General features: G+C 43.1%; 1 protein-coding gene across 5 annotated transcripts in view; it reads right to left on the bottom strand.

The window, feature by feature from the left end:
• ATP11C (ATPase phospholipid transporting 11C) overlaps positions 1 to 24,895 on the bottom strand; it is a 177,535-nt gene that overhangs the window by 80,575 nt on the left and 72,065 nt on the right. For all 5 annotated transcript variants that reach the window (XM_039219991.1, XM_039219993.1, XM_039219990.1 and 2 more), the window contains 4 exons: positions 14,532 to 14,651; positions 5,659 to 5,748; positions 2,822 to 2,902; positions 412 to 519 (listed from right to left, as the gene is read on the bottom strand). In XM_039219991.1, coding sequence (XP_039075922.1) covers positions 412 to 519; positions 2,822 to 2,902; positions 5,659 to 5,748; positions 14,532 to 14,651 — 399 coding nt within the window. The remainder of the gene's footprint in view (positions 1 to 411; positions 520 to 2,821; positions 2,903 to 5,658; positions 5,749 to 14,531; positions 14,652 to 24,895) is intronic.

Genomic DNA, 24,895 nt, shown 5'->3' with positions numbered 1-24,895 from the left:
TAAAGATGGAACTTTAGCCCTAAAAATAAGAATTACTAATATAGGCTGCGAAAAGAACAGAGCTCGAGAACATTACAGGAAGTGAGAGGAGTAAGACACAAAAGGCCACATAGGGTGTGATTCCATTTATAGGGAATGTCTAGAGTAGACACATCCATAGAGGCAGAAAGAAGACTGGTGGGTGCCCGGGCCCGGAAGAGGGAGGAAGTGTGGCATGACTACTTCCTGTGCCTATGGTGGTGGTGGTGGGGGGGTTACAACCTCTGAGGGCGATGAAAATGTTGTGGGACTAGACGGTGTCAACAGTTGCCCAACAACGTGAACATACTAAATGTTGCTCAGCTGTACATTTTTAAATGCTGTGTTTTTACCACGATAAAAAGAAAAACAAAGAACGAGCTACAAAAGTACCTTGATCTTCTCACTCTCTTTTCTCACTCGCTTTGCATTCTCAATAATGTAAACGGTGCTCTTGTTGACTTCATTGTCAGCTCTGTGTCTCAGCCAATCCTCGTATCCCTAGGAGGATAAGAATAACCAGGGTCAAGCTCACGTACTGCAGTAAAGCCCTTAATAAATGTCTGTAACCCCCTCCGTGAGTCACCAGCAGATATTTGTACTTATAAAATTACTCTCAACGCAGAGTGCTAAAGAGACAATACTGTATGTTTTTCCAGCAAAACTAAGATAGGCTTTCAAAATACCCCTAAGGTAAATAGCTTTACGGTGTTAAAAAGGTCTCTCCGTTCTACAGAGAAGTATCAATGGAAACACAGGCATCAGAACCATAATATGTGAAGGACTGTGACTTATTCTTCCAATTCTACTCTTATTCAAGTTAGTGTTAATTTCTCTACCTTTTAAAAAAAAGTTTATTTATTTACTTGGGGGTTTGGTGGGGGGACAGAGAGGGAGGGAGACAGAGAATCCCAAGCAAGCTCCATACTCAGCTTGGAGCCTGACACGGGGCTTGATCTCACAACTGTTTGTGAGATCATGACCTGAGCCAAAACCTGACGCTTAACCGACTGAGCCACCCAGGTGCCCCAATGTCTTTACTTTTGAATTTGACAACTTTTTTTCCCCCCTGTGTTTTATTTTCTTATAGACATAATCAGTTGAACATATTCTTCTATAGTGCACTGTTGGCAGTGGTCATCTCTGAGGAAATAGGATTCTCCCCAAAGGATAGGGTTAGATAGGATTATTTTGGTGGAGACTCTATGATAAGTTTTGGACTTCAACAGTTAAACTTCTCCACTGACTGGGTGGTAAAGGAATCTATAAATTGGTGTTCATATTTTAGAGTTAAAAGTAATCAGAGAAAGGTCTAATGGTTCATTTTTCTTTGGGGTTTTTGTATGAAGTAAATTTAAGCCAAAAGAGCCAAGGGAAGAGGATGTTCATTTGTTTGAGCGTGACCTCTTCTCCTTTTTTTCTTTAGAATAATGTCTGTACCTTTTCAAATATAGCTGTTTGAAAAAAAAAAATTCTCTTGATCGCCTTCCCCTTTTTTCCCAGTGCTATATTCATTCCTGTTCTGTCCCTCTTTGTGACAATGCTAGGCTATCACTTCCGAAGGTACTTTCTGTGATGTCAGTGAGGAAAGAAAAGCCCAAACATGAACTAGTATAGGGAGTAAAATGAATCAGTAAGAGCTTTTGTAAACCATACAGGCTATTCTTGGAACTGGCAATTCTGTGATGTTAAAGAAAATAATCCTAACAGCCTAAGGGAAAGAACATTCCAAATGTCTTTATTTAGCAACCAAACACTTGATAAAATATTCTTGCAGTTCCTGGTAGGGAAGATAGAACACCAGATAACCGCCCTCCACCCCCCCCCAGAGGAATGGTAACCTTGTTCCAAATACCATTAAGCAGGCCTTCATTGTTGAAGTTCTTTAGGGTAATTTTTAAAGCTCTTTGACAAGCACTGTCTAAAAGTATGTTTGCAATTAGCCAGGTCCTGTGGATGGCCTCAGTGCCTGATAAACACTGCTAGCCCACTCTACCTCCAGTTTCCCATTTCCACTTTCAATTTCACGTGGAAGTTTTCAAAGGGACGATCATACAAAATGCTCAAAATACTTCCAAGACCTCAGCATCATGGCGATCGCCGGCTTTGATGAGAAACAAGAATAAAAGTCTCCCCTCCCACCCACTTCGGTGACATCGGGAAACACAACACCTATAAAGCATTTGTGCTACTGAGTTCTCTACTTTAGGCAACGACAACAAAAAACTTCACTAGAATGGGAATTTTTCAGAAACATCTACTACACTGAAAAAACTGATCTGCGTTAAAAATTCGCCTCTCACTTCCTGTCTGAGCTGTACCTTCTCCCGACTTTATTTTCGGGTTACGATCCCACACACAAACACTGAGGAGCAGAGGGGCAAAAGAAGTGAAAGATGTACCTTCCAGTCATTTTACTGTTTTCTTTTTTTTTTTTTAATTTTTTAAAATGTTTTTTATTTATTTCTGAGAGAGAGCGAGAGACAGCGTGAGCAGGGGAGGGTCAGAGAGAGAGGGAGATACAGAATCTGAAACAGGCTCCAGACCCTGAGCTGTCAGCACACAGCCCGACACAGGGCTCAAACCCACAAACCGTGAGATCATGACCTGAGCCGAAGTCGGACGCTTAACCGACTGAGCCACCCAGGCGCCCCTATTTTACTGTTTTCAATAGGAACCAAATATAAACTAAATCCATCAAGGATGCTGCCCGCTCCATATAGATATGAAAAAGGAACTCTGACAACAAAATGCCTACCAGACAGGAGTGAAATGCATGCATAACTGCAAATAAGAAGTTTACCTGCTTGATGGCTGTAACAGTTATTACAAAGAACAGCGGAAGTCCACTGGTAACGGGGCTCGTTGGTGTGTCTACTGTGACCTAGGGAAAGAGATTTAATTGCACATGAAATGAAAATAAGCCATTCACTTACATGGGGGACACACATGCTGGAACCACTTCAGACAAAAACTACAGACAAGACACATCCCGGTAGCAGGGTGAATGTTAACGCTCATCAAAACAATGCAATCCACAGAGCAGTTACTTGAAAGGAACAGTTCTAAATTCAGGCTTCGTTTTCATTCCAGCTTGGAATAGCTCCTTCAACGAAACACGACCAATCATTTACCATCGATTCGTGAAGCACCCTTCTTTCAGCCCCTGGGCTCTAATGGGCTCCGCTCTAAAGCTGTCACTTTAAATAAGAGATGAGAACAGCCCCTGCCCTCACGAAGGTGGCAGCTGACAGGAAAACTAGACAGTGAAAACAAGTGAGGCACCGGGATCTAAAGAGTAAGTGGAAACGAACTAGATGAAGGACAGGCTTTTAGGCCCAACGAACAGCATATGCGAAGTCTCCGCAGTAGGAGGGAGTGTATGGAGGCCAGTGGCAAGAGAGTGTGGTGTGAGACGGGGCTACAGAGGGAGACAGAGGCAAGGCCAAGGAGGGCCCTCTGGGCGAGAGCTCATTCTTTATCCCACAGTGGGAAAGAATGGAAGCTTTTAGGCAAGGGCAGCTCCTGTGAACAGAACTACATTTTGGAGCGAACGTTCTCCCTGATTTGGGCAAAGTGGAACAGAAGGGAACAGGAGAGAAGGCAGGAATCCACCTAGCTGGCTACTGCCACGATCCAGGCAAAAGACGATGGCTTGGATGAGAGGGGCAGAAGTACACGGGGAACGAGCTTCTAGAGATCCCTAGGGGTTAACGAGGAATTTCTTGTCCGGGGTGATTAAAGAGATCTTCCGAGTTTCTGGTTAACACGGCTGGGTGGATGCTGTCGTCATTCAGTGAAACACAGGGTACTGAAAGAGGACTAGGCCTGAGGGACAGAGGACCATGAGTTCAATCTGCCCCCATCTCTAATCCCCACCAAGGGCCTGTCTCTGCCACACACCCTGAAGTCAGAGACACAGGCTCTCACACAGCTCCGTGCTCGCGTGCCCCGCCCGAGAGAGCAGGGGGGCATTCTGCACCAGGTCAACTCACTCTCATCTTTCAGGGCTTAGTTCAGCTATCATCTATTCTTTGAAGCCTTCTTAAGCTCCTCTTGGTTCAAAGGACATACTAACTTCCACCGTATCCGCATAACAGGTTGCCTTGTTCTGCATGAAATGAACATACGACTGTCTTCTTGGCTACAAGGCTATTGCTTAAGGATAGAAAAGCCGTATCTTGATTTTCATGCTATTTGCAAGAGTCTCTCAGTATCTGGAATACTGCAAGGCACACAACGGGTGGCGCGTACCACATGGAAGGATTCTTCTGAGTGTAATGTTTTTCTGCCATTTATTTCAGGCTGTTCCGTAAGATCTCTTACTGTGGATCTAGACTAGCCCCTTTTCAAATGCCCTGTCATTTAAGGCTGAAATTAGCTCTCTCCCATAGCATAACCCAAATTGGTTTTAAGTAGCGGGGCTAAATTAAATTACAGTACCATTTACTCAAAGCCTCAAAGTGGATAAACAGAAGCATTTTACAGTAACGAGGCATTTGAGCGATTTCACTGGGATGTTTCTGCTTTGTTTCAAAACGGAAGGAAAAACAAACAAACAAACCCCTTACTGTGATAAAATTTCCTGGGGGTAATCTTGGCAAGGGAAAACTTTTAATAGCTCATAGACTTAAAGATGGAAGGTGCAATTTAAGAGGTCTAAAATTTAAAACACAGAACACTAGCAGGAACACAGAGAAAGAAGATCAAGTTTGCCAGGCTTTCATACTTAAAAGTAAATGAATGAGGAAGAGCAAAAGTGATAATCACAAAGAAAAGTGATAAATTTTCAATTAGGCGGAAATTGGTGCTCCCCAAAGTAAAACTATTCATTTGAACTGTTTTTGACTTTGATATATGCCATTGAAATGAACGGCACACAATATATGCCCTTCTAGGATGAACAAAAAGATGTGACATCTATGAAAGCTTTTAAAGAAAGTAACAAATTCTCAACAGGTTTTCTTCTTTGTTTTTTTATTTCAACAGGTTTTCTACGTAAAAATGCTACTTTAGAAATATATAAAATCATATAAATCGTGAAATGTAATGTTAGTACTTTAAAGAGTCTTATTTTTAAATATATTTATTTATTTATTTTGAGAGAGACAGAGAGCCCGAGCCGGGGAGGGCCAGAGAGAGGGAGAGAGAAAGGATCCCAAGCAGGCTCCGCACTCAGCACAGAGTTTGACGCAAGGCTCGATCCCACGACTGCAGGATCACGACCTGAACTGCTATCAAGAGTTGGATACTGGGGCGCCTGGAGGGCTCAGTCGGTCAAGCGGCCGTCCTTGGCTCAGGTCATGATCTCACGGTTCGTGGGTTCGAGCCCCACATCGGGCTCTGTGCTGACAGCTCAGAGCCTGGAGCCTGCTTCAGTCTGTGTCTCCTTCTCTCTCTGCCCCTTCCCCCTGCTCATGCTCTGTGTCTCTGTCTCTCAAAAATAAATAAACATTTAAAAAAACAAGTCAGATACTGAACAGACTGAGCCACCCAGGAGTCCCTAAAAAATCCTATTATTAAAACAAGCCCTGAAACATCTTTTTGGTCACAGGCCATTGGAAAATTACAAGCGGATTGGGAGTTTGTTTGAAGTGAGTAAGTTTCTAAAAGAGGGGAGGTTGTTTGTGGAGCTCTTACCTGTACAAGGAAAATGATGAGAAAATAGAAATTTGCAATTCTTCTAAACTGTTCAAACAGATTCTTTGGGAGGAAGTTCCAAAGCGTATACTGTACGGGAGGAAGAAGACAAAGAGTGTGATTAGAAAGGAAACCTGAAAAATCCTAACAATGACTCACCGGGGCCAGATGATCAAAACCCTTTGAAAACCCGCTAAAGCCCCAACCACCCACCCACCCCCCCCCCACACACACACACAAGCACACACTTAGAGGTACCCAGAAGAAGCCAAGTTTCAAGTCGAACTTTACAACAGGGCCATCTGGTCTCCAATGTCAGCTCTCCCTGACTTGACCTACATCAGGTTCACTGTTAGGTGCTCACATCATCCTACCCTGCCTTGATAAAAACTCGTTATGCTGTAGAACTATGTATGTGTGCATTTATTATTAAAGTTTCTCCCTCAGCAGGCAAGGAATTCTCTGAGGACAGGCTGTTCCTTTGTCTTTTTATTACTCCCCCCACCCCCGACACCTACAGACAGAAGGGGGACACTAAATAAATTAGCTGGATGAATGACTGAACAAATTAACTGCTCCGGCTCAGCTAACAACTGGAGACTGGACCGTCATCGCCAGTGTAACCCTGTCCCTATCAGTACCTCCCATGTCCAGGACAACTGAGGTGTACATATAACCCTGGCACGCAGAGGGCTTGCCCCGTATTTATTTGTCATTTTTTAAAAGTTTATTTATTCACTCTTAGAGAGGACACGCAAGTGTGGGAGAGGCAGAGGGCGACAGAGAGAGAGAGAGAGAATCCCAAGCAGGCTGTACACTGTCAGTGCAAAGCCCGATGTGGGGCTCGAACCCACAAACCGTGAGATCACAGCCTGAGCCGAAGTCAGATGCTTAACCGACTAAGCCACCCAGGCGCCCCTTTATTTATTTATTTTTTAAGTTTTATTTATTTATTTATTTATTTTGAGAGAGAGAGAGAGACAGAGCGTGAGTGGGGAAGGGACAGAGAGAGGCAAGGTCCGCACTGTCAGCTCAGAGCCCGACACGGGGCTCAAACTCATGAACTGAGAGATTATAACCTGAGCTGAAGTCGGACACTTAATCCATCGAGCCATCCAGGCTCCCGGAAGGCTTTCACTTTAAACAGCAACATACCACCCTGGGCTCTGGTAACTGGGAACAGGTTACAGGTTCAATGCCAAGTGGTAAGTACATGGACAGAAGAAGAAGATACTTGGGCCAACTGTTAAATTACATAGACTTTCTCACTAATATCTTAAGCTCAAGGATTAGGTCATTTAAAAATCTCCATAAGAGCTTGCCTTTTCTAGATGTCTTAGCAAAGTCCAGACACCAGAGAAGAGAGATGTTTGTTAGCTTAACACCTCTAAGTTTATTCTTAAACGGTCTCCACTGCAAGTGAGAAAGTGCCCATTAAATTAGGGAAGGTGACTGAGAAGCCAAAGTTGCAGAGTATGGCATAATATATGGGAATTTCCTCTAACCTCTCTTTAAAAGGCTTATGAGCTCAAGCTTCAGGGAATTCCAAGAAAATGAAGATAAATGGAGGCAGACGTATTCAATAAAGGAGCTGCATTACAAGCAGGGGCCAACCTAGAAGGGTCTTCCCCCAGGATTCACACAAGTGCCTCGAGGAGGCGCGTTCGAAATGAAGCACAGAATTACACGGAGCCACCGCCTCACACCTGTGAGAATGGCCGCACAGCATGACACAAGGAACAGGTGTCGGTGAGGCTGTGGAGAAATAGGAAGCCTCCTACACTGTTGGTGAGAGCACCAACTGGCGAGAACGTGGGGGAAGACAGTGTGGAGGCTCCTCAGAAAGTTAAAAAGAGAACTACCCTACGACCCAGCTATCGCGCCACTGGGTATTTACCCCCGAGACACAAAAACACTAATCCAAAGGGATACGTGCAGCCCTGTGTTTGTAGCAGCGTCGCCAACAAGAGCCAAACTACGGAAGCAGCCCCAGTGTCCATCGACGGATGAAGGGATAAGGAAGAGGTGGTGTGTGTGCAAGGGAATATTATTCGGCTGTAAAAAGGATGAAACGTTGTCATCTGCATCAACACGGATGGAGCGAGACTGCATAATGCTAAGTGAAATATGTCAGAGGAAGACACATCCCCTAGGATTTCAGTCATATATGCAATTTAAGAAACAAAACAACTGAGCAAAGAGGGGGAACAAAAAAAAAAGAGAGGGAGACACAAAGCAAGAAACAGACTCTTAGCTCTGGAGAACAGACTGATGGGTACCGGAAAGGAGGTGGGTGGGGGGTGGGTGAAATAGGTGATGGGGATTCAGGAGTGCACTTGTCGTGGTGACTGCCAGGTGATGTATGGAAGTGATGAATCACTCTACTGTCCACCTACAATGAATATAACACTGTATACTAACAATACTGGAATTCAAAAAACCTGGGGTGCCTGGGTGGCTCAGTCAGTTAGGGAGCCGATTCTTGATTCTGGCTCAGGGTCATGATCTCATGGCTCTTAGGTGTGAGCCCCACTTCAGGCCCTACGCTGACAGCACAGAGCCTGCTTGGGATTCTCTCTCCCTCTCTCCCCTTTCCTCCGCCCCTCCTTTGCTAACACACACATGCTCTCTCACGCGTGCGTGTGCTCTCTCTCTCTCTCAAAATAAATAAACTTGGGAAAAAAAACCTTAATAAACAACAATGAAAAATGAAGTACAGACCTGTGTGTGGATGTGCATCATTTGGGGGAAGAGAACCTACACTCTTCTTATCAGGCTCCCAAGGCAGCTTGTACCCAAAAATAAAAGAGTTCCAAACCACTGATGCAGTCACGTCGGACGTGGTGTGGTCTGGGACTAGCACTTAGCTGTCTCAAGTCCCTAAGATCAATTTTCTAAAACAATAAGCTCAACTCTCACAACAGGCTAACAGCTGAGTTTCTGGCTTGTTGGCCTTCTGTTCCCTAAGGGGTTTTTAATTAAACACACAAACATTAGGGACTGTCAGAGTCCTGGGGGGGGGGGTGTTAAGACATCAAAAGGGAACATTTTTGTTGTTGTTCCTCGGTCCCTACTGTAGGTTTATCACTGTTGTGACTTAGTAGCTGAACTGCTTCTTTGGGAACTCGGATTCTTACCTTTATAGGAAACTACTGCTTTATGCCCTCTTCTTTCCTGTACCAGGTAATGAGCTATGAAGAGGTCAGGGAACATAGCATGAGCCCCCTGATCACAGGTGCCTTGAACGGTGTTTGGTACATAGGACGCATAGGGACACTTGATCTTAAGTGTTGGCCATTTACTCCACTGCTCACTGTCAATGTAACGCAGACCTTTCTCTTTTTTAAAGTAACGAAGCACCTGGGCAGCTCAGTGGGTTAAGCTTCTGACTTTAGCTTAGATCATGATCTCACAGCTCGTGGGTTCAAGCCCCGCGTTGGGCTCTGTGCTGACGGCTCAGAGCCTGGAGCCTGCTTCGGATTCTGTGTCTCCATCTTTCTCTGCCCCTCCCCCGCTTGCGCTCTGTCTCTCAAAAATCAATAAACATTAGAAAAAAAAAATTAAAGTATCACTCTTCCATCCATAAATTCAAACGAGTAAGGAGAGTTAACCAGGATACTACCACACTAGGATCTGGTGACATTAGCTAAAAAGGCACTGTCCAGGGAGTCTGAAAAGACTCAAAGAGAGGTCTAATAAATTCTACAGACGATTCTGAGTTTTAAAATAAGGGAGAATGCTAGTGTAATTTTAGGCTTGAAACTTTAATCCAAGACAGTCTTTCACACAGGAGTTCTAAATTTAACCTTGGGCATGCCTTCAAAGAGTTACATGGAGCTCAGTGACTTTTTTTTTCTTTCTTTTTTTTAAAAATATATTTATTTAAATTCAAGTTAGTTAACATACAAGTGTAGTTTTGGTTTCAGTAGAACCCAGTGATTCATTACCTACATATGACACCCAGAGCTCATCCCAACAAGTGCCCTCCTTAATGCCCATCGCCCATCAGTGAGCCTAGGATGAGCTCACAGATTTTTTTTAACTTTTTTTTTTTTTTTTTTGAGAGAGAGAGACAGAGGCAGCGCAAGTGGAGGAGGGGCAGAGAGACTGAGGAGGGGCAGGGCTCCGCACTGCCAGCATAGAGCCAGACACGGGAATCGAACCAACGAAACCATGAGATCACGACCTGGAAACCAAGAGTCCAATGCTTAGCTGACTGGGCCACCCAGGCGCCCCAAGCTCACTGATTCTTATACACGGAAATGCCTCCAAGATTGAAGCTCAGGATTTTTAAAGGGAAAAAAAAATTATGATGCAGAGATATGATGGGAACGGAAGATCCTAAAAGTCCTGGCAGGATGCAACCAATGCCCCTTTTGCTACAGAAGGGGATTTCCAAATTCTGTCCCAGCTACAAAATTCTGGTGATTCCCAAAGGTTCCTGCTGATTGTACGGAAGCGAGAAGGCTGCAGAGACAAGTTTTTCTAAACAAAGTATCGTGTTCCCAAAAGAAGAAAAGAACACTAATTTTATTACTAAGTAAAATTTAAGGTAGATCCGAGTATTCACCTTCCGTGTTTCCTGCATTAATAAGACTTACTCCCCGGTGTTAACAGACATTACTGATGGCGTTTGTCAACAAACAAACAAACACCCAGTAAGACAAAGTTATTTTCATTACTGATAGGTTACAAAAGGCAATCAACACTTGCTACAAGCTGGAAGGCAGCTAAACGTATTCTACAAACTGTACATTTCTTCAACTAAAAGATTCTGGTGAGAAATACTAACAGCCAAAAGACATGTGAGGAAGGAAAAGTTTAAATGGTGAAAATAAGTTGTTCTTTCCAGAATGGACCCAAAGGTCTCTTTTAAAGAGAGAGCACCATCAAACCCCCCGAGAGGGAGGGAGTCACTGAGCGACTGCTCAGGAATGCAGGTAACACTGATCCCAGAAACATGAATAACACCACCAGCCAAGTTACTATAGGCCAAGCACGGGGCTTAAGTGTGTTTAGGTGGATTCCTTTCTTTCATCTTCACCACAATCCTCGGAGGTAACTACTGTTAATATCTCCATTTTATAGAGAAGAAAACTGAGACACAGAAAGGTTCGAGGACTGACTTTAACTTCAAACCCAGGCCTCTGTCTACAAGGATGAAGCTCTTCACCGCTATACAATCATTCATTGTGTCAAGAATAAAATCTTAATCTTCTAGATCTTTTTGATTGAAAAAGAATGAAATCTTGCCGTTTGCAACAGCGCTGATGGAACTTGAGGGTATCATGCTCAGTGAAATAAGTCAGTCAAAAGACAAATGTCTTAGGACTTCACTCACATGCGCAATTGAAGATACAAAACAAATGATCATAAGGGAAGAAAGCAAAAAGAACCTTACAACAGGGAGAGGGGCAGGAGCATCTGGGTGGCTCAGCTGGTCAAACGTCTGACTTCAGCTCAGGTCATGATCGCACAGTTCGTGGGTTCCAGCCCCACATCGGACTCTGTGATGACGGCTCAGAGCCTGGAGCCTGCTTTAGATTCTGTGTCTCCCTCTTTCTCTGCCCCTCCCCCACTCACAGTCTGCCTCTGTCTCTCTCTCAAAAATAAATATTAAAAAATTTTTTTCAAAACTTAAAAAAAAAAAAAACAGGGAGGGGGACAAACCATGAGAGACTCTTAGAAGTCCAGTAAGCTATCCATTGTGCCACGGAGCCACCTAAGAGCCTCTTAAATACAGAGAACGAACTGAGGGTCACTGGATGGGCTGGGGTGGGGGTGGGGGGGCTAAATGGGCAAGGGGCATTAAGAAAGATACTTGTGGGGATGCGCACTGGGTGTTATACATAGGGGATGAATCACTGGAATCTACTCCTGAAATCATCATTGCACTATATGCTAACTAACTTGGATGTTAATTAAAAATAAATAAATAAATAAAATAAAAAAGATTTCATTCTTTATCTGAAGTTAGTATACTGTCAACTCCTCTTTTTCTGCTCTAGAACTTTTATGAAACAGCAGATCAGTTATAATGACCAGCAAACTAGAAAGACTGTACACATGTAATATTTGCAGAGAAGAGAGAGGTGTGTTGTCTATCAATGCAGAAATGTTCACTTCTCTTTTCTGGTTTCTAACACATACGTACAGTACAGAGATCTATATGCAAACCTGTTCAGAAACAATCTTTATTTGCCCCATGAGCTCTTGACTATTAAAAAAAAATATCCTGGGGCACCTGGGTGGCTCAGTCAGTTAAGCGTCTGACTTTGGCTCAGGTCATGATCTCACGGTTTGTGGGTTTGAGCCCCGCGTCGGGCTCTGTGCTGACAGCTCAGAGCCTGGAGTCTGCTTCGGATTCTGCGTCTCCCTCTCTCTCTGCCCCTCTCCCGCTGTCTCTGTCTCTCTTTCAAAAATAAACATTAAAAATTAAAAACCAAAAATCCTCATGTATCATTTTGCCAACTGGCAAAACTGAAGCTAGATAAAACATGAAAATTATAGTAAATACAAAAAGATCTGATAATTAGATGGAGTCTCATAGTTCTTTTAGAAGGTGAAATTGCAAAGTATATTGTAGCCAAATGGTTATCGCTAGCTTAATGAAGGTGCCTTTAGTGTGTGTGTTACATTAGCATCTTCCACAGCAAGCACTACGAGAAACACCCTTCCCTGGAAACAATGTCATATTTTACTTGATGCAAAATAAGAGAGCAAACCAAGAAAGGAGCCCCCGTAGTACAATGATGCAACTAGGGCTCTTCTTTCACAGCCACCAGTCCTTACAGAGCACGCCTGCTCCTGGCTTTCTCCGGACTCTGCCTGGTGACCATGCCACTAACTTAATTTCTCCGCATTTTGTTTTCTCCAGCTCTAGAGTCAGCCAGATGAACAGATAATCTCTCGGGGTCTTTCAGGTTTCGAAGTCTAGGATTCTGAGCCCAAGGACTGTTGTCTTGGATACTACAGGGCAGGATACAATTTTCACTCAAAGGACTGTTCGCTCTCCTGCGTGCAGGTATGAAGACTTCTGGCTGAGGATAAATTTTCTGCCATAAGGTTAACGATGAACAGGAAAGAAGGACAGATATTTCACCCAAATACACTCGGAATGGTCTGCAGGCCAGTAGATCCATGCTCATTAGGCAGTGCAGTTTGCACCCATTCTGCCCATATTTTACCTGTTAATCCCCTACTTAGGTATACTCTGTACCGCAGGGGCGCCTGTCAGTTAAGCGTCTGACTCTTTTTTTTTTTTTTTTTAATTATTTTTGTTTACATTTATCTATTTTTGAGAGATAGAGAATGAGCGGAGGAAGGGCAGAGAGATAAGGAGATACAGAATCTGAAGCAGGCCCCAGGCTCCGAGCAAATGTTCAACACAGAGCCCGATGCAGGGCTGGAACCCACGAACCATGAGATCATGACCTGAGTGGAAGTCAGATGCTCAACTGACTGAGCCACCCAGGCGCCCCTAGCGTCTGACTCTTGATCGCAGCTCAGGTCATGCATGATCTCATAGTTCATGAGTTTGAGCCCCGTGTCAGCCCCTGTGCTGACGGCAGGAAGACTCCTTGGGCTTCTCTCTCTCTCTCTCTCTCTCTCTCTCTGCCTCAAAATAAATAAGTAAACTTAAAAAAAAAAAAAAGCATAATCTGTACTGTATCACTACGTAAAGAAAAATCACATGTGTATTTGAAAACTAAGTGTTAAATTGCTTTTATAATGTTTATTCATTTTTGAGAAAGAGGCGCACGTGCGTGTGAGCAGGGAAGGAGCAGCAAGAGAGGGAAACAGACAAGGCCAAGCAGGCTCTGTGCTGTCAGCGCAGAGCCCCACATGGGGCACGAACCCACAAACCGCGAGATCATGACCTGAGCCGAAGTTGGACGCTCAGTCGACTAAGCCACCCAGGCGCCCCTTAAATGTTAACTTTTTAAAGGAAGGGTGTACTTTTGTCTCGGGTCCTAGGTGTTTGCAAACTTGCACTGGGGTCCGGCTGTCGCTAACATTTTAGAACTGCCTTTCCAGCCTCCACAAAGAAGTAGGGAAAATTCTCAAGTGTGAACCAATCAATTATCTGCCATCTAGCACCTAGTACCTAACTTGGGTGGCCACAGGCAAAGATTGGCAAATGACTATTAGAATGAGGACAGCTGGGTACTAGGAACCTTAAAGAGGGCTCTCGCCTATGGGACATCAGCTCCATTTCACGGATAAGGACATTCAGACTCAGAGATGCATTTGGCCGAGGTCACATAGCTGGTAAATGGTGAGGCCAGAATGTAAACATGCCTTTGGACTTTGAGGCCACTGCTCATAGCACCGCATGCTGCTGCAGGACGATGATTACTCAAATGGTGACACAGCCACAGCGAATGGGCTCTTAACTGTCCCAGCAATGTCCTGAGCAGAACACACCCTTTAGGACCCCGGAGTGTACACGAGGAGCTCGGCAGTGGGACAGAAAGGGACCTAAAAGCCATTCCAGGATCGCAGCCACCAAAAAGAACGGAAATTATTTATAGCCGAGTCCATCCACTTAAGAGCAATTCGGGAAGCTTTGGGCAAGTAAATAATTCCGAATTTGAGCACCCTTTAAGGCTTACAGTAATACGCAGAATCAACAGGCACTATGAAAAATAATGGAAGGCTAGTGAATAATGTGTCAGCTGTAACAAGACACAGTGATGCTTTTTAAAAAACAAAACAACAAAACCAGCCTCTGGGTGGTTGGTATCCAGCATTTAAGTGCACACGCACGTATGCACACATAAGTACACGGGCTTCCTTGAAGGCGTAAGTGAGTTATCTGGCTCACGGTATGAGTCACTGTATGTATCTATTGAATTAAAAAAGCAACTTACCTTGGACGAGACTATTCTATTATCACAAAATCTCTGTGCAATGTAGGCTTCTGTTTCTGAGACTGGATGATTGCCAACAAACACTGTGCGAGTTCCAACTCTTTTCTCTTCTCCAGCACACTGACCAAGAGAAAGGGGGGAAAAGTCAGTGTCTTATCACATTTCTCCATGCTTCTATAGAGCTCAGAATTCTTGCCTAGGCATGTTCCACTATAATCTGGAGAGACCAAGTACAAAGGAGGGGGGGAACCTTGTTAGGCTACTCCACCAGGCTTAGACACTGACTTAGAGAAGCTTAGTACGAGTGTTGCTTGAGCCCATGGCAATTCTAATATGCTTGCATTTTTCAAAATCCCAGAGAAACAGTATGTTTGCCGCCATCTTCCTTTCTCCCATTGCATCTCAACCATCACCATAAAAGCGACACACTCACTGGGAAAAGGTCAGACTGGGAGTATTTATCATGGGACAACTCTTGAGGACAATCTTGTCAATTCGCAGAATGCAAATTACTTCCAAACACAAAATAATTACTTCTAAGTCTAGAGAAATAGAATGGCTGTCTTTAAGGACGACCAACTATTTCCACAAAGAAAAGCTGTTAATTCTTTGGCTTTGCAGGAAAGACCTCCTTGGTGAGTTCTCAGAGCCTACTGTCAGAAAGTCCCATTTCACACAATGCCCCCTTTACATTTTTTTTTTTAATGTTTTATTTATTTCTAGGAGAGTATGTGCAAGCAGGAGAGGGGCAAAGAAAGATGGAGACACAGAATCAGAAGCAGGCTCTAGGCTCTGAGCTGTCAGCACAGAGCCCGACGCGGGGCTCAAACCCACGAACCATGAGATCATGACCTAAGCGAAAGTCGGACAGTTAACCGACTAAGCCACCCAGGCGGCCCCCCTTTACATTTTTTAAAAGTAGATTTGCTGAGCCTAGAAGTTCTAAGGGTGAGTTCCATTTTACCTCACCCTTTTATTTCACAGAGGCTTTTACTCTAAGATTCTCCAGTAAGTTTATTTTGCAAACCTTTTGGATTTTAGGTTTTATGGGCTTGCACTGTTATAAAGAGAAAAAAGTATACAATTTTAAACACTGAACGATTTATCATTTTGTATGCTTATTTTTACTTGACCTTCAAAGGCAGCAGCTCATGGGTTCAGTCTAAGTATTCTTGCCACCCCATCCCACGTCACTGTCACTGAGTCAAAGAGTTCAAGATACACATACAAAACACACCTGGTAACAGACGCAAACAAGCCTTTTGTAAAGTAAACAAATCTTTTATACGGTAAATAACGGTTCATTTTTTGGAGCTTTCTATATCCAGTTCAGGTCTTTTTTTGAAATTGGGATATTCACACTTATTAGACACAGTCTTTATAAAGCAAAGCATTTATCTCTTTGCAAACTCAAAGTAATTCTTCTGAACAATGTTTTTCTTATTGATTGGAAAAGAATGGAGTGTGGAAGATCAAAGAGGAAAAATCACTTCAAATGATCAAACAGAAGACTGAAAAATGATACATTTAACAGCGCAGGGAGAAAATTTTTACGTATAGATCCTATTGAAAATACTGATATTCAAAGGAATCATTTTGGACCCATTGCCATAAACTTGGATTTTTCTCAGTTAATTAAAACCAAGAGTGGTGGTTTTATTTAGGAAGAAACACTGAAGTCAGAACGGAAGGATCGTACAATTTAGTTTCTACATAAATGACTGCTTGAATATACAAAGTATCAAACAGAAGCAGAAAATAAATTGGCAGAAATAATTATTCAACCAGGAGTGATGCTTAAGACCATTTCAAAGACCTTCTATACCCAAAGAATGAAAAACTATTACTGCTATAAGAGTTTACAGCACACAACTGAATCCAATCCTAATTCATTCCCTCTATTTCTTCTTCAGTATTACTGAACCCCCATTTCCTCCTGTCAATTCATTGTGTTTATCATGTGAACCATCACAGGCAGGAAAGGTTGAGAAGGCCAACACCTACGGTAAGCTGCGTTAGTGAGGCACAGATCTTCAACGTTTATTTCATTGACCACTTTGGGATTTTCCTCTCGTATTTTACGATCAATCAAGCTATTCCTCTGTTGTTTTTCTCTCCGGGACGAATGGACCGCGTGCAGTGTGGCCAATCGGTGAAAGTGCACCGAGGAAAGGTGAGAACTGAAACTGTGAGCCAGGTGATCTTGGGAATTTTCTCGATGACAGGGAGCCACTTTAGAAGCTGCACCTTCGCGATGCCTTCGCGATGTGGGCCGTGCTCTGCGGCCCCACCTTCCCCAGCAGCCTCCATTCCTCTTCAGTCGATATCGGCACGCCTCTACTCTGTTTTCTCATCTTAAATCAGGGTAATACATTTTCTTATACAAATCTGGGATCGTCTCCTTTGATGGTACTGTATTATCATGTTTGGGACAATCATATATTTAAGTCAAAAAAAAAAAGACAGGAACCAATTTCTACATATGTATTTCCATTACACTTTTTTGTTTCAAATTTTTATTTACATTCTAGTTAGTTAACATAAAGTATAGTATCGGTGTCAAGAGCAGAATTTGGGGATTCATCACTTATATACAACACCCAGCGCTCAAAGTATGGAGGCACAAAGATTCTCCTTCCAACCCTGGACCACGAAATAATGGTTTTCAGCAAGACTACTTAGAGCTTCCAATGTTCTCCGAATGTCACCCAAAGGATGTATTTCGATTTGAATTTTTGAAACTTACATTGATATTATAGAGAAAAATCACTCTTTTTTAGTTTAAAAAAAGTAAGACTCACCACAAAATATAGATAAGACCTCTTGACTCATCATTTTCATTTAAGCTTATTCAATAATTATTTAGTGGGGTACTGTTTTCAAACTCTGTAGGGAATCAATCAAAAAGTATTGGGATAAATTGAAGTAGGAGAGATTTAGGCTGTATATAATAAAAAACGGTAACTTCTGGAAACCTACCCTGGCATGGGCTAACAATCTCCACCCGTTTACCCACTTGCCCAAAGACAGGGAATTATTAGACCCAACAGTTCCTGGAAGCCAGTAAACAATACCTTTATCAGAATGGCAGGTATATACGTTCTGATTCAGGGACTGACTTCGTTGTTTGCAACTGTAATATACACGGTCTGACACAGCCTACTGATAAGAGCACTAAATTTTCCACGGTATCCATTTTGCCAATTGTAAACAGAAAGGGAGTACACTGTGTGGTGCCTGGGTGGCTCAGTCTGTTAAGCTTCTGATTTCGGCTCAGGTCATGATCTCACCCTTCGTGGGTTTGTGCCTCGAGTCGGGCTCTGTGCTGATGGCTCAGAGCCTGGAGCCTGTTTCGGATTCTGTGTGTGTGTGTCTCTCTCTCTGCCCCTCTCTCACTTGTGCTTGCTCACTGTCAAAAAATGAATAAACATTAAAAAAATAAAAAACTTAGGTGAGTACACCTTGCTCAAGTATAGCTCATTCTGATTCATCCTTCCCCTCACCTTCTATTGTAAGTTACAGTCCTCGCTGTAGTCTCTACAACTGACCTGACCCTTATCATGTACAGATTTATTTGCATTACAGAAATTAAGTACACACTGTAATTTACGACCTTTAGTATTTGTATGGTTGTTTAGTTTTTCACGCAACCAAGACGTGACTACAGAGTAAACAAGGAAGAGTTACGTTTGCTGCCAGTGGTCAGACCACGCTACAAACAGAAAGGAGGAAGGGGAAAAAGGAAAGGTAGAGGGTCAGTGAGCCAGGAGGTCTTCTGCACCTACCAATATACATTGTTCCCCTGGGTTAGCAGTGGCCACTGATTAACTTAAAACAAAAATGAACTAGTACTTCCCCAGTGCTGAAATGGTCGTCAACTTTCTTCTCTGGCAGTTAGTAGCATTCCAGGGAACAAAAAGCAGGGAAAGGCATAACACGATTTTTGAAATCTGTAATATTTTTATGAACTCCCTACATCTGAATGGCATTTAAAGTTTTACTAAGAGCTTTCCCCATACAGTATCTCTCTGATCACTTTCAAATAAGGCCTCTGTGACCTCTATGTCCATGACGTTGGGAGAAAATGGATTGAAATTGCTGTGTAGGTTTGGGGGGGGGGGTTCTTAGCAGCGATTGTTGTTAGATGATGAAAAAGGGGCCTGAGAGGAGTTGTATAATGTCTACTGAGGATTTTTTTTTAAAACTACGGCAAAGTCTCTGCATTTGCAGCTGCCTGGAACTGGGGCTGGAGGGGGCGTGAAATGGAGGACTTTTCCATGCCCGCTTCACCCTAAAATCTGAAGAACCTGCAGCTTCGGGTTGAATTTGCTCTAGCTTATAATGCTATCTAGTGTGCATAAAAATGGCAGTGCTGAATGCATGTGTAAATTCACTGTAATTTTCCACTTGCTGCCAATGTAGAGTGTTAAAACAGTGGTTTTAGTTCCTGTGACTGTGAATAAGGTAGGTGCCTTAGCGAGGGCAGAGAAACTCCAAGTAGGAATCATTAAAAAAAAAAAAAAATCTCCCTTTTGGATGGCACACGGTGTAGTGTGGAGTGGGAGTATAGGGTCCCTGCCACCTCATGATGAATTTTAATTCATTAAGAGTCCATCCTGTGTTTCACTGCTTCCCATCCAAATGCCCTTAGAAATGGCATTTTAAAACACTGAAATGTGCTGGAACGGATTCTATTTTAATGACACATCATACACTACAATAAAAAGTATGGAAAAATATTAAAAAGTATATTTATAATACATGGGCTAACAGCAAAAGCAATTCAGTTTTTTCCCAAGATAAAAGCCACCCTTTGCACCCTTGATTTTTATACCTCCGTAGTATGAACTGAACATTGTAGGGAAAAACAAAGGTAAGTAATTTATATCAAAGCACAGCGTCTTGATAAAAATCAGAGTTAAATGACACTGTTACTCAACTAGTACCATCTTAAACTCCCATGCCTTTGCTAGTCATAAAACACAGAAAGCTATTGCAAGTATAGTTTCTTGATCGCCTCTAGACCAGTTACTCAGTAAGAACGGAGAGAAAATAAAGACGTTGATACAAGACTGTCACTATAAATCCTGTCACAGGATCTAAAACAGCTCATGTCCCCAGCCTTTCCAGGTGTTAGCAGACTTAAAATTTATCACTAAGTCATAGATCAGTGGTTCTGAATTCTGGCCACACACTGGCTTTAAACACAACACCAATGCCCGGGTTTTTTATTTAATATTTAATTTTTCTGGAAGCTCCCCAGGTAACAATTCTAATTTGTAGCCCATGCCTGTGAACAGTGCTTTCTCAAAGAGAAAGTGCAGTGCTTTCTCTTTGAATCAGCGACTGCTCTTTTTTTTTTTAATTTTTTATTTATTTCTAGGAGAGAGAGAGAGATAGACAGCTTGAACAGGGGAGGGTCAGAGAGAGAGGGAGACACAGACTCTGAAACAGGCTCCAGGCTCTGAGCTGGCAGTCAGCACAGAGCCCGACGCGGGGCCCGAACCCACGAAACGCGAGATCACGACCTAAGCGAAAGTCGGACGCCCAACCGACTAAAGCCACCCAGGCGCCCCCCAAAAAAGTTTATTTTTGAGAGAGAGAGAGAGAGAATGCACTTGTGAGCAGGTGTAATGGGGGGCAGGAGGAGGTGGACGGGCAAGGACAGAGGACCTGAAGCAGGCTCTGTGTCCGATGCACGGTACGAACTCACGAACCGTGACATCATGACCTGGGCTGAAGTCGGATGCTTAACTGACTGAGCCACCCAGGTGCCCCAACATTTTAAAATTATAATAATTTAAACAATTTGCTTTCCAGAGGGTAAAAATACAAATAACACTCAAATAGTGGCCCCCCACCAATCACTTTAAGCTGCTCACAAAATGAGATTCTCCTTCAATACTTATTTTGCATTTGGTGAATCTCCCATCAATTATTTAAGATTGTAGATAATGAAAATTACAGGCCCTAATATAATGCAAAGCTACTCAGGTTATCAGGAAATCATTACTGATGTTATCCCTTGCAATTATAGCATTATTTTTATTGGTCATCAGACTGCTCTTTGTGAGTCACTAAAGCCAACGTTAAGTAGCTGCTCAGAAATGAACAAAAACTAATTATTGAAATTCTGAAAACCTGGCAATGATTGAACACTAGGCTCAGCACCCCAACCCCAAAGCTATTTTCTTTTCTGAAGCACTAGTGGTTTTGAACAGCATAATCAGTCTTAAAAAGGCCAAATGAACTCAAAATTGAAAGAAAGAACTAGCGTTTCATCAAAATTCCAAGCATCTATTAAAATGCTCCTAAAAGTCAGTATTTCTGCTCTAGGGCCAGAGGAGGGAGGCGCACGGAGGGGAGCACCACAGGGCCAGGGAACATTTCCAGTGTATTAAGCCTCTTGGTTAAAATTGCTACAACGTATTCAGTGGTCACACTGCTGAGGTTTCCAGGCCCAGTCCATTATAACAAGCCAAGGAGAATAATCTTGATGTGTAATTTATAGTCATAACTCTAGAAGGAGCCTTGAAATCGCACTTTTCATATTATGCTTTTACTGCATTTTCATAAGTGATTAAGCTGTCTCCCTCCTTGGCCAGAGGGAATGAAGCAAGGCCAAGACAAGACATTTTCGGTCTTCTTGCCTTTCAAGCTTAATTACGGTCATATTAATCAAAATTCTCAAATACCTGATCAAAAGACAATTGAAGATTGAAGGTACATCCCTAGACACAAAGACTGTCTCTAGTTAGGCATTACCTGATGGCAGCACACTTAAGTGAATAGAATCTCCTATAGGAAATGGATATTAAATCCCACAAAAACTGAAAACCTACATCAGCAACCGCAATACTTAGGTCTTCCATAAAAACCCTTGTTTGGAATCTCAAGAGTTCGACTTTGATTATCTAAATGTGATCCCCTGAGCAGTTTAATTTCATCAGGGACAATGAATTCTAAGTGTGTTCCATCTGGTCCCTCTCCCCACCATGCCCTCACTTCCAAGGACCTCAGGGCTACAGAAATGTGGCTCTACAGATGAAATATAGCTGTCTTATAGGATGGCTAATAATTGATAGATCAAAATGCTGTAAGCATTTAGTGACTCAAGATTCTAACAGGAATTTTCTTCATGATTCAGAGATTCTTCCATTTACAGAAAGTCAGTGGGGTTCTTAAAGTTCTGGCTGGGGACCAGCAACTGCATTTTCCTTGCTGACAGTCTTTCTCTTATACTAGAGCCTGACAATAGGCACACAAACTTTAGAGATGAACTGAGCGCACAGGTCTGTAAGGCCTGAGAAGGTACTTTTCACTTTCACTATCCCTATCTACACATCACCTTGCATTCCAAACACTTAAGAAACTTACAAACTCTAAATAGAGAGGTACATGACCTCTAAGGATAGGAACAGTGAGGCTGGCTGATAATCTTTCTAAGCACGTACCACAGCCCTCCGGAAATGGATAAGAAATGCACATGCAAATAGAAAGCACTAAGACCCCAAGACCTCAAAGCCTGACCTGGCTGAAAAGAGATCAGAGTAAAACTACAGGTCACAAACCTCAGAGGCAGGAGGGAAAGATGGGACCATCTGCATGGCGGCACGCGACAATTTGCTAACACAATGGCAGCTAAGTCACAGAGAAAACGCTGCAGATTATCAAGCAACTTGTACCCACCCTTGTGATCCTTGTACAGTTTCCCAGAATTTGGGAAGACAGCCAACCGTGGCTTGCAAGTTTCTGACCAAGGACGCTCTAGAAGACTGCTTTGTTCCTTAATGACTCTGAAGCAGCACTCTGATGGCCTGGCCTCTTGTTTCACACCATTTGATATCTTTTTCGTTACTCTTCTCCAAAGACTTGGTTTGCCATTGGAACTTCTGATTGTAAAGTATCATTTCAAAATCTGAGTCCCTCGCACCGCACTGTTTTTTTCTCATCTTGCAGAGTTCTTTCTAACTCATGCCTATGATAGACGGGCCAAGACAAGTGGAATTAAAAAAAAAAAAATCAAACTTTGAACAAAAGGTCAATTGAACTTTGGGTTCTAGTCAGCTAAACAGTTTAAGAGGAAGAGATACAATGTGGATACTCACCAGGATACACTACCATGAGAGGCTTACCCTACCGTTAGAGGCTATTATTGGACACTGAGGCTTCAGAAATGTGTCCCAAAATATATATACGGCCTAAGCAGACGGTGTTTGTGGAGAAGTCCCTTGAGACTGCAAGATTTTCATCACTCTTGGGGCGCCTGGGTGGCTCAGTCGGTTAAGCGTCCGACTTCAGCTCTGGTCATGATCTCACGGTTCATGGGCTTGAGCCCCGCGTCGGGCTTTGTGCTGACAGCTAGCTCAGAGCCTGGAGCCTGTCTTCGGATTCTGTGTCTCCCTCTTTCTCTGACCCTCCCCTGCTCAAGCTGTCTCTCTCTCTCTCTCAAAAATAAATAAAACATTAAAAAAAAATTAAAAAATTTTTTTTCATCACTCTTTAGATATCCCACAGGCAAGGAAGTTTTATCTCAGCAGCAAACAAATACCCAACGATGGCAAGGAAAAGAACCATTGGATATTAGGGAGAAAAATGCCTTTACCAATAGCACCATCTAGAATAGACAAATTCTCATCCAAATATCACTTTCTAGGTCACCAGAGAAGAATTCTCATTACAGTGTAAGAAGAGATAAAATAAACTCTGGTTAGAGCAAAAAAATATATTGTAAAAGAGGTATGTGATGTCCTGAACAGGGCTCTATCTCCCATTCCAATGACAGCATCATTATTGGAAAAGTGATAAGTTTCCTAGAAAGATCTAACAGTTCAAATATATGCTGGAGTCTGGCCATTGAAACCAGTGGATGCACTTCCCCCCGATATTGTTAAATATCATACAGAAAGCAAACTAGGTAGACAAAAATGTTCAGGTTCTAAATGGAATCAAACAGCACCTCCAGGCTTTACCTGTTGTTTTAACATCCCCAACAAAAGAGGTGGGTAAGGAACAAAATTCCATCATAGGGGATGGCGGGATTGAACAACCAAGAAAATAAGTGGGGGGGGAGGGGCGGGGGGGAGGCTCTGAGCTGTGACCCAAGACTCACAAAAGGTAGCCACTTCTTCGCTGAAGTATTTCTAGCCTTCCATTCAACCATGTTCTCGTGGCAACTTCTAGGCTCAATTACAGTGTCTTAGGGGAGGCTGGGTGGCTCACTCAGTTTAGCGTCCGACTTTGGCGCAGGTCATGATTTCGTGGTTCGTGAATTCGAGGCTCCTATCAGGCTCTGTACTGACAGCTCAGAGCCAGGAGCCTGCTTCAGATTCTGGGTCTCGCTCTCTCTCTGCCCCTCCCCTGCTCATGGTCTGTCTGTCTCTCTCTCTCTGTTGCTCAAAAATAAACATTAAAAAAAAATTACAGTGTCTTAAAAAAGTCTGTTCTTGAAAACAACACCCTTCCCTATAGGCAAGGGCTTTTAGGGTGTGGTTTGCAGGGAACAGAAGAAGCAGTAAAGACATGGCCCTGGGAAGTACTGTTGATACCTGTGCTTAGTTACATTATTCATACACCTATGGCTTAGTTAGGTGAGCCTCTGCTTCCTTACCAGTAAAATAAGTTCACGTAACTTAAAAGACTGCCTACTATAGGATTAGCAAAACACCCAGAGATCCATTGAAGCACCGTCAAGGCTATTTACTTGAGAAGAGGATGAAGTTTGCAGATACGAACCAACTACATGAATACTGAAATTCCAGGAAGTGGGTCGGCCCAGAACTAGGCGATGGCCTCAGCAGAATTCAGGTGTAAATGTGGTATTTATAGCAAGAATGTTTCTGGCTCCACAGAAGGGGCCCAGGCAACTCTGAGGTCGCTCCCATACAATGGGGCACGGTGAGCTATGGCCTGTTTGCAGGGAGGGCTCGGTGCTGAAAACACCATTCCTTCGTGTGCACAAAGAGGGCTCCAGTTGGCCAGGGAGGATGGCAGGTGGCACTGTGACCACAAAGGAGGGCAGTCAAGGAGTCCCCTGGAGGCTGTCAGTAACATGAGCCATTCGTCCTTTGGAACTGTTGATTTGGCCTCATAGATGTAGAAGCAGCAAATCATCCCTCCCATTGTGGCAGAGCATGAGGTCACTGAGGGACACGGACATGGTCTCTAAATCTCCCTTCTCTCCCTCCAAAAGCTTTGGATCTGAAGCTGCTGTGTACTGCAAAAAGTGGGTGCTGCTCTAAATGCAACAGGTGACCGGTAATTATCCCCAAAACGTGCTTAAAAGATTAGAAATTAGCAATACGTGTGAAACATAAAGTATAACTTTTAATATACGTATGGAAGAAAGAAGACCACATCAAATA

The sequence above is a fragment of the Hyaena hyaena genome, unplaced genomic scaffold, assembly GCF_003009895.1.
Source record: "Hyaena hyaena isolate Hyena2069 unplaced genomic scaffold, ASM300989v1 scaffold_853, whole genome shotgun sequence".
NCBI classification, from domain to species: domain Eukaryota; kingdom Metazoa; phylum Chordata; class Mammalia; order Carnivora; family Hyaenidae; genus Hyaena; species Hyaena hyaena.
This window is presented reverse-complemented; position numbering and strand designations above follow the sequence as displayed.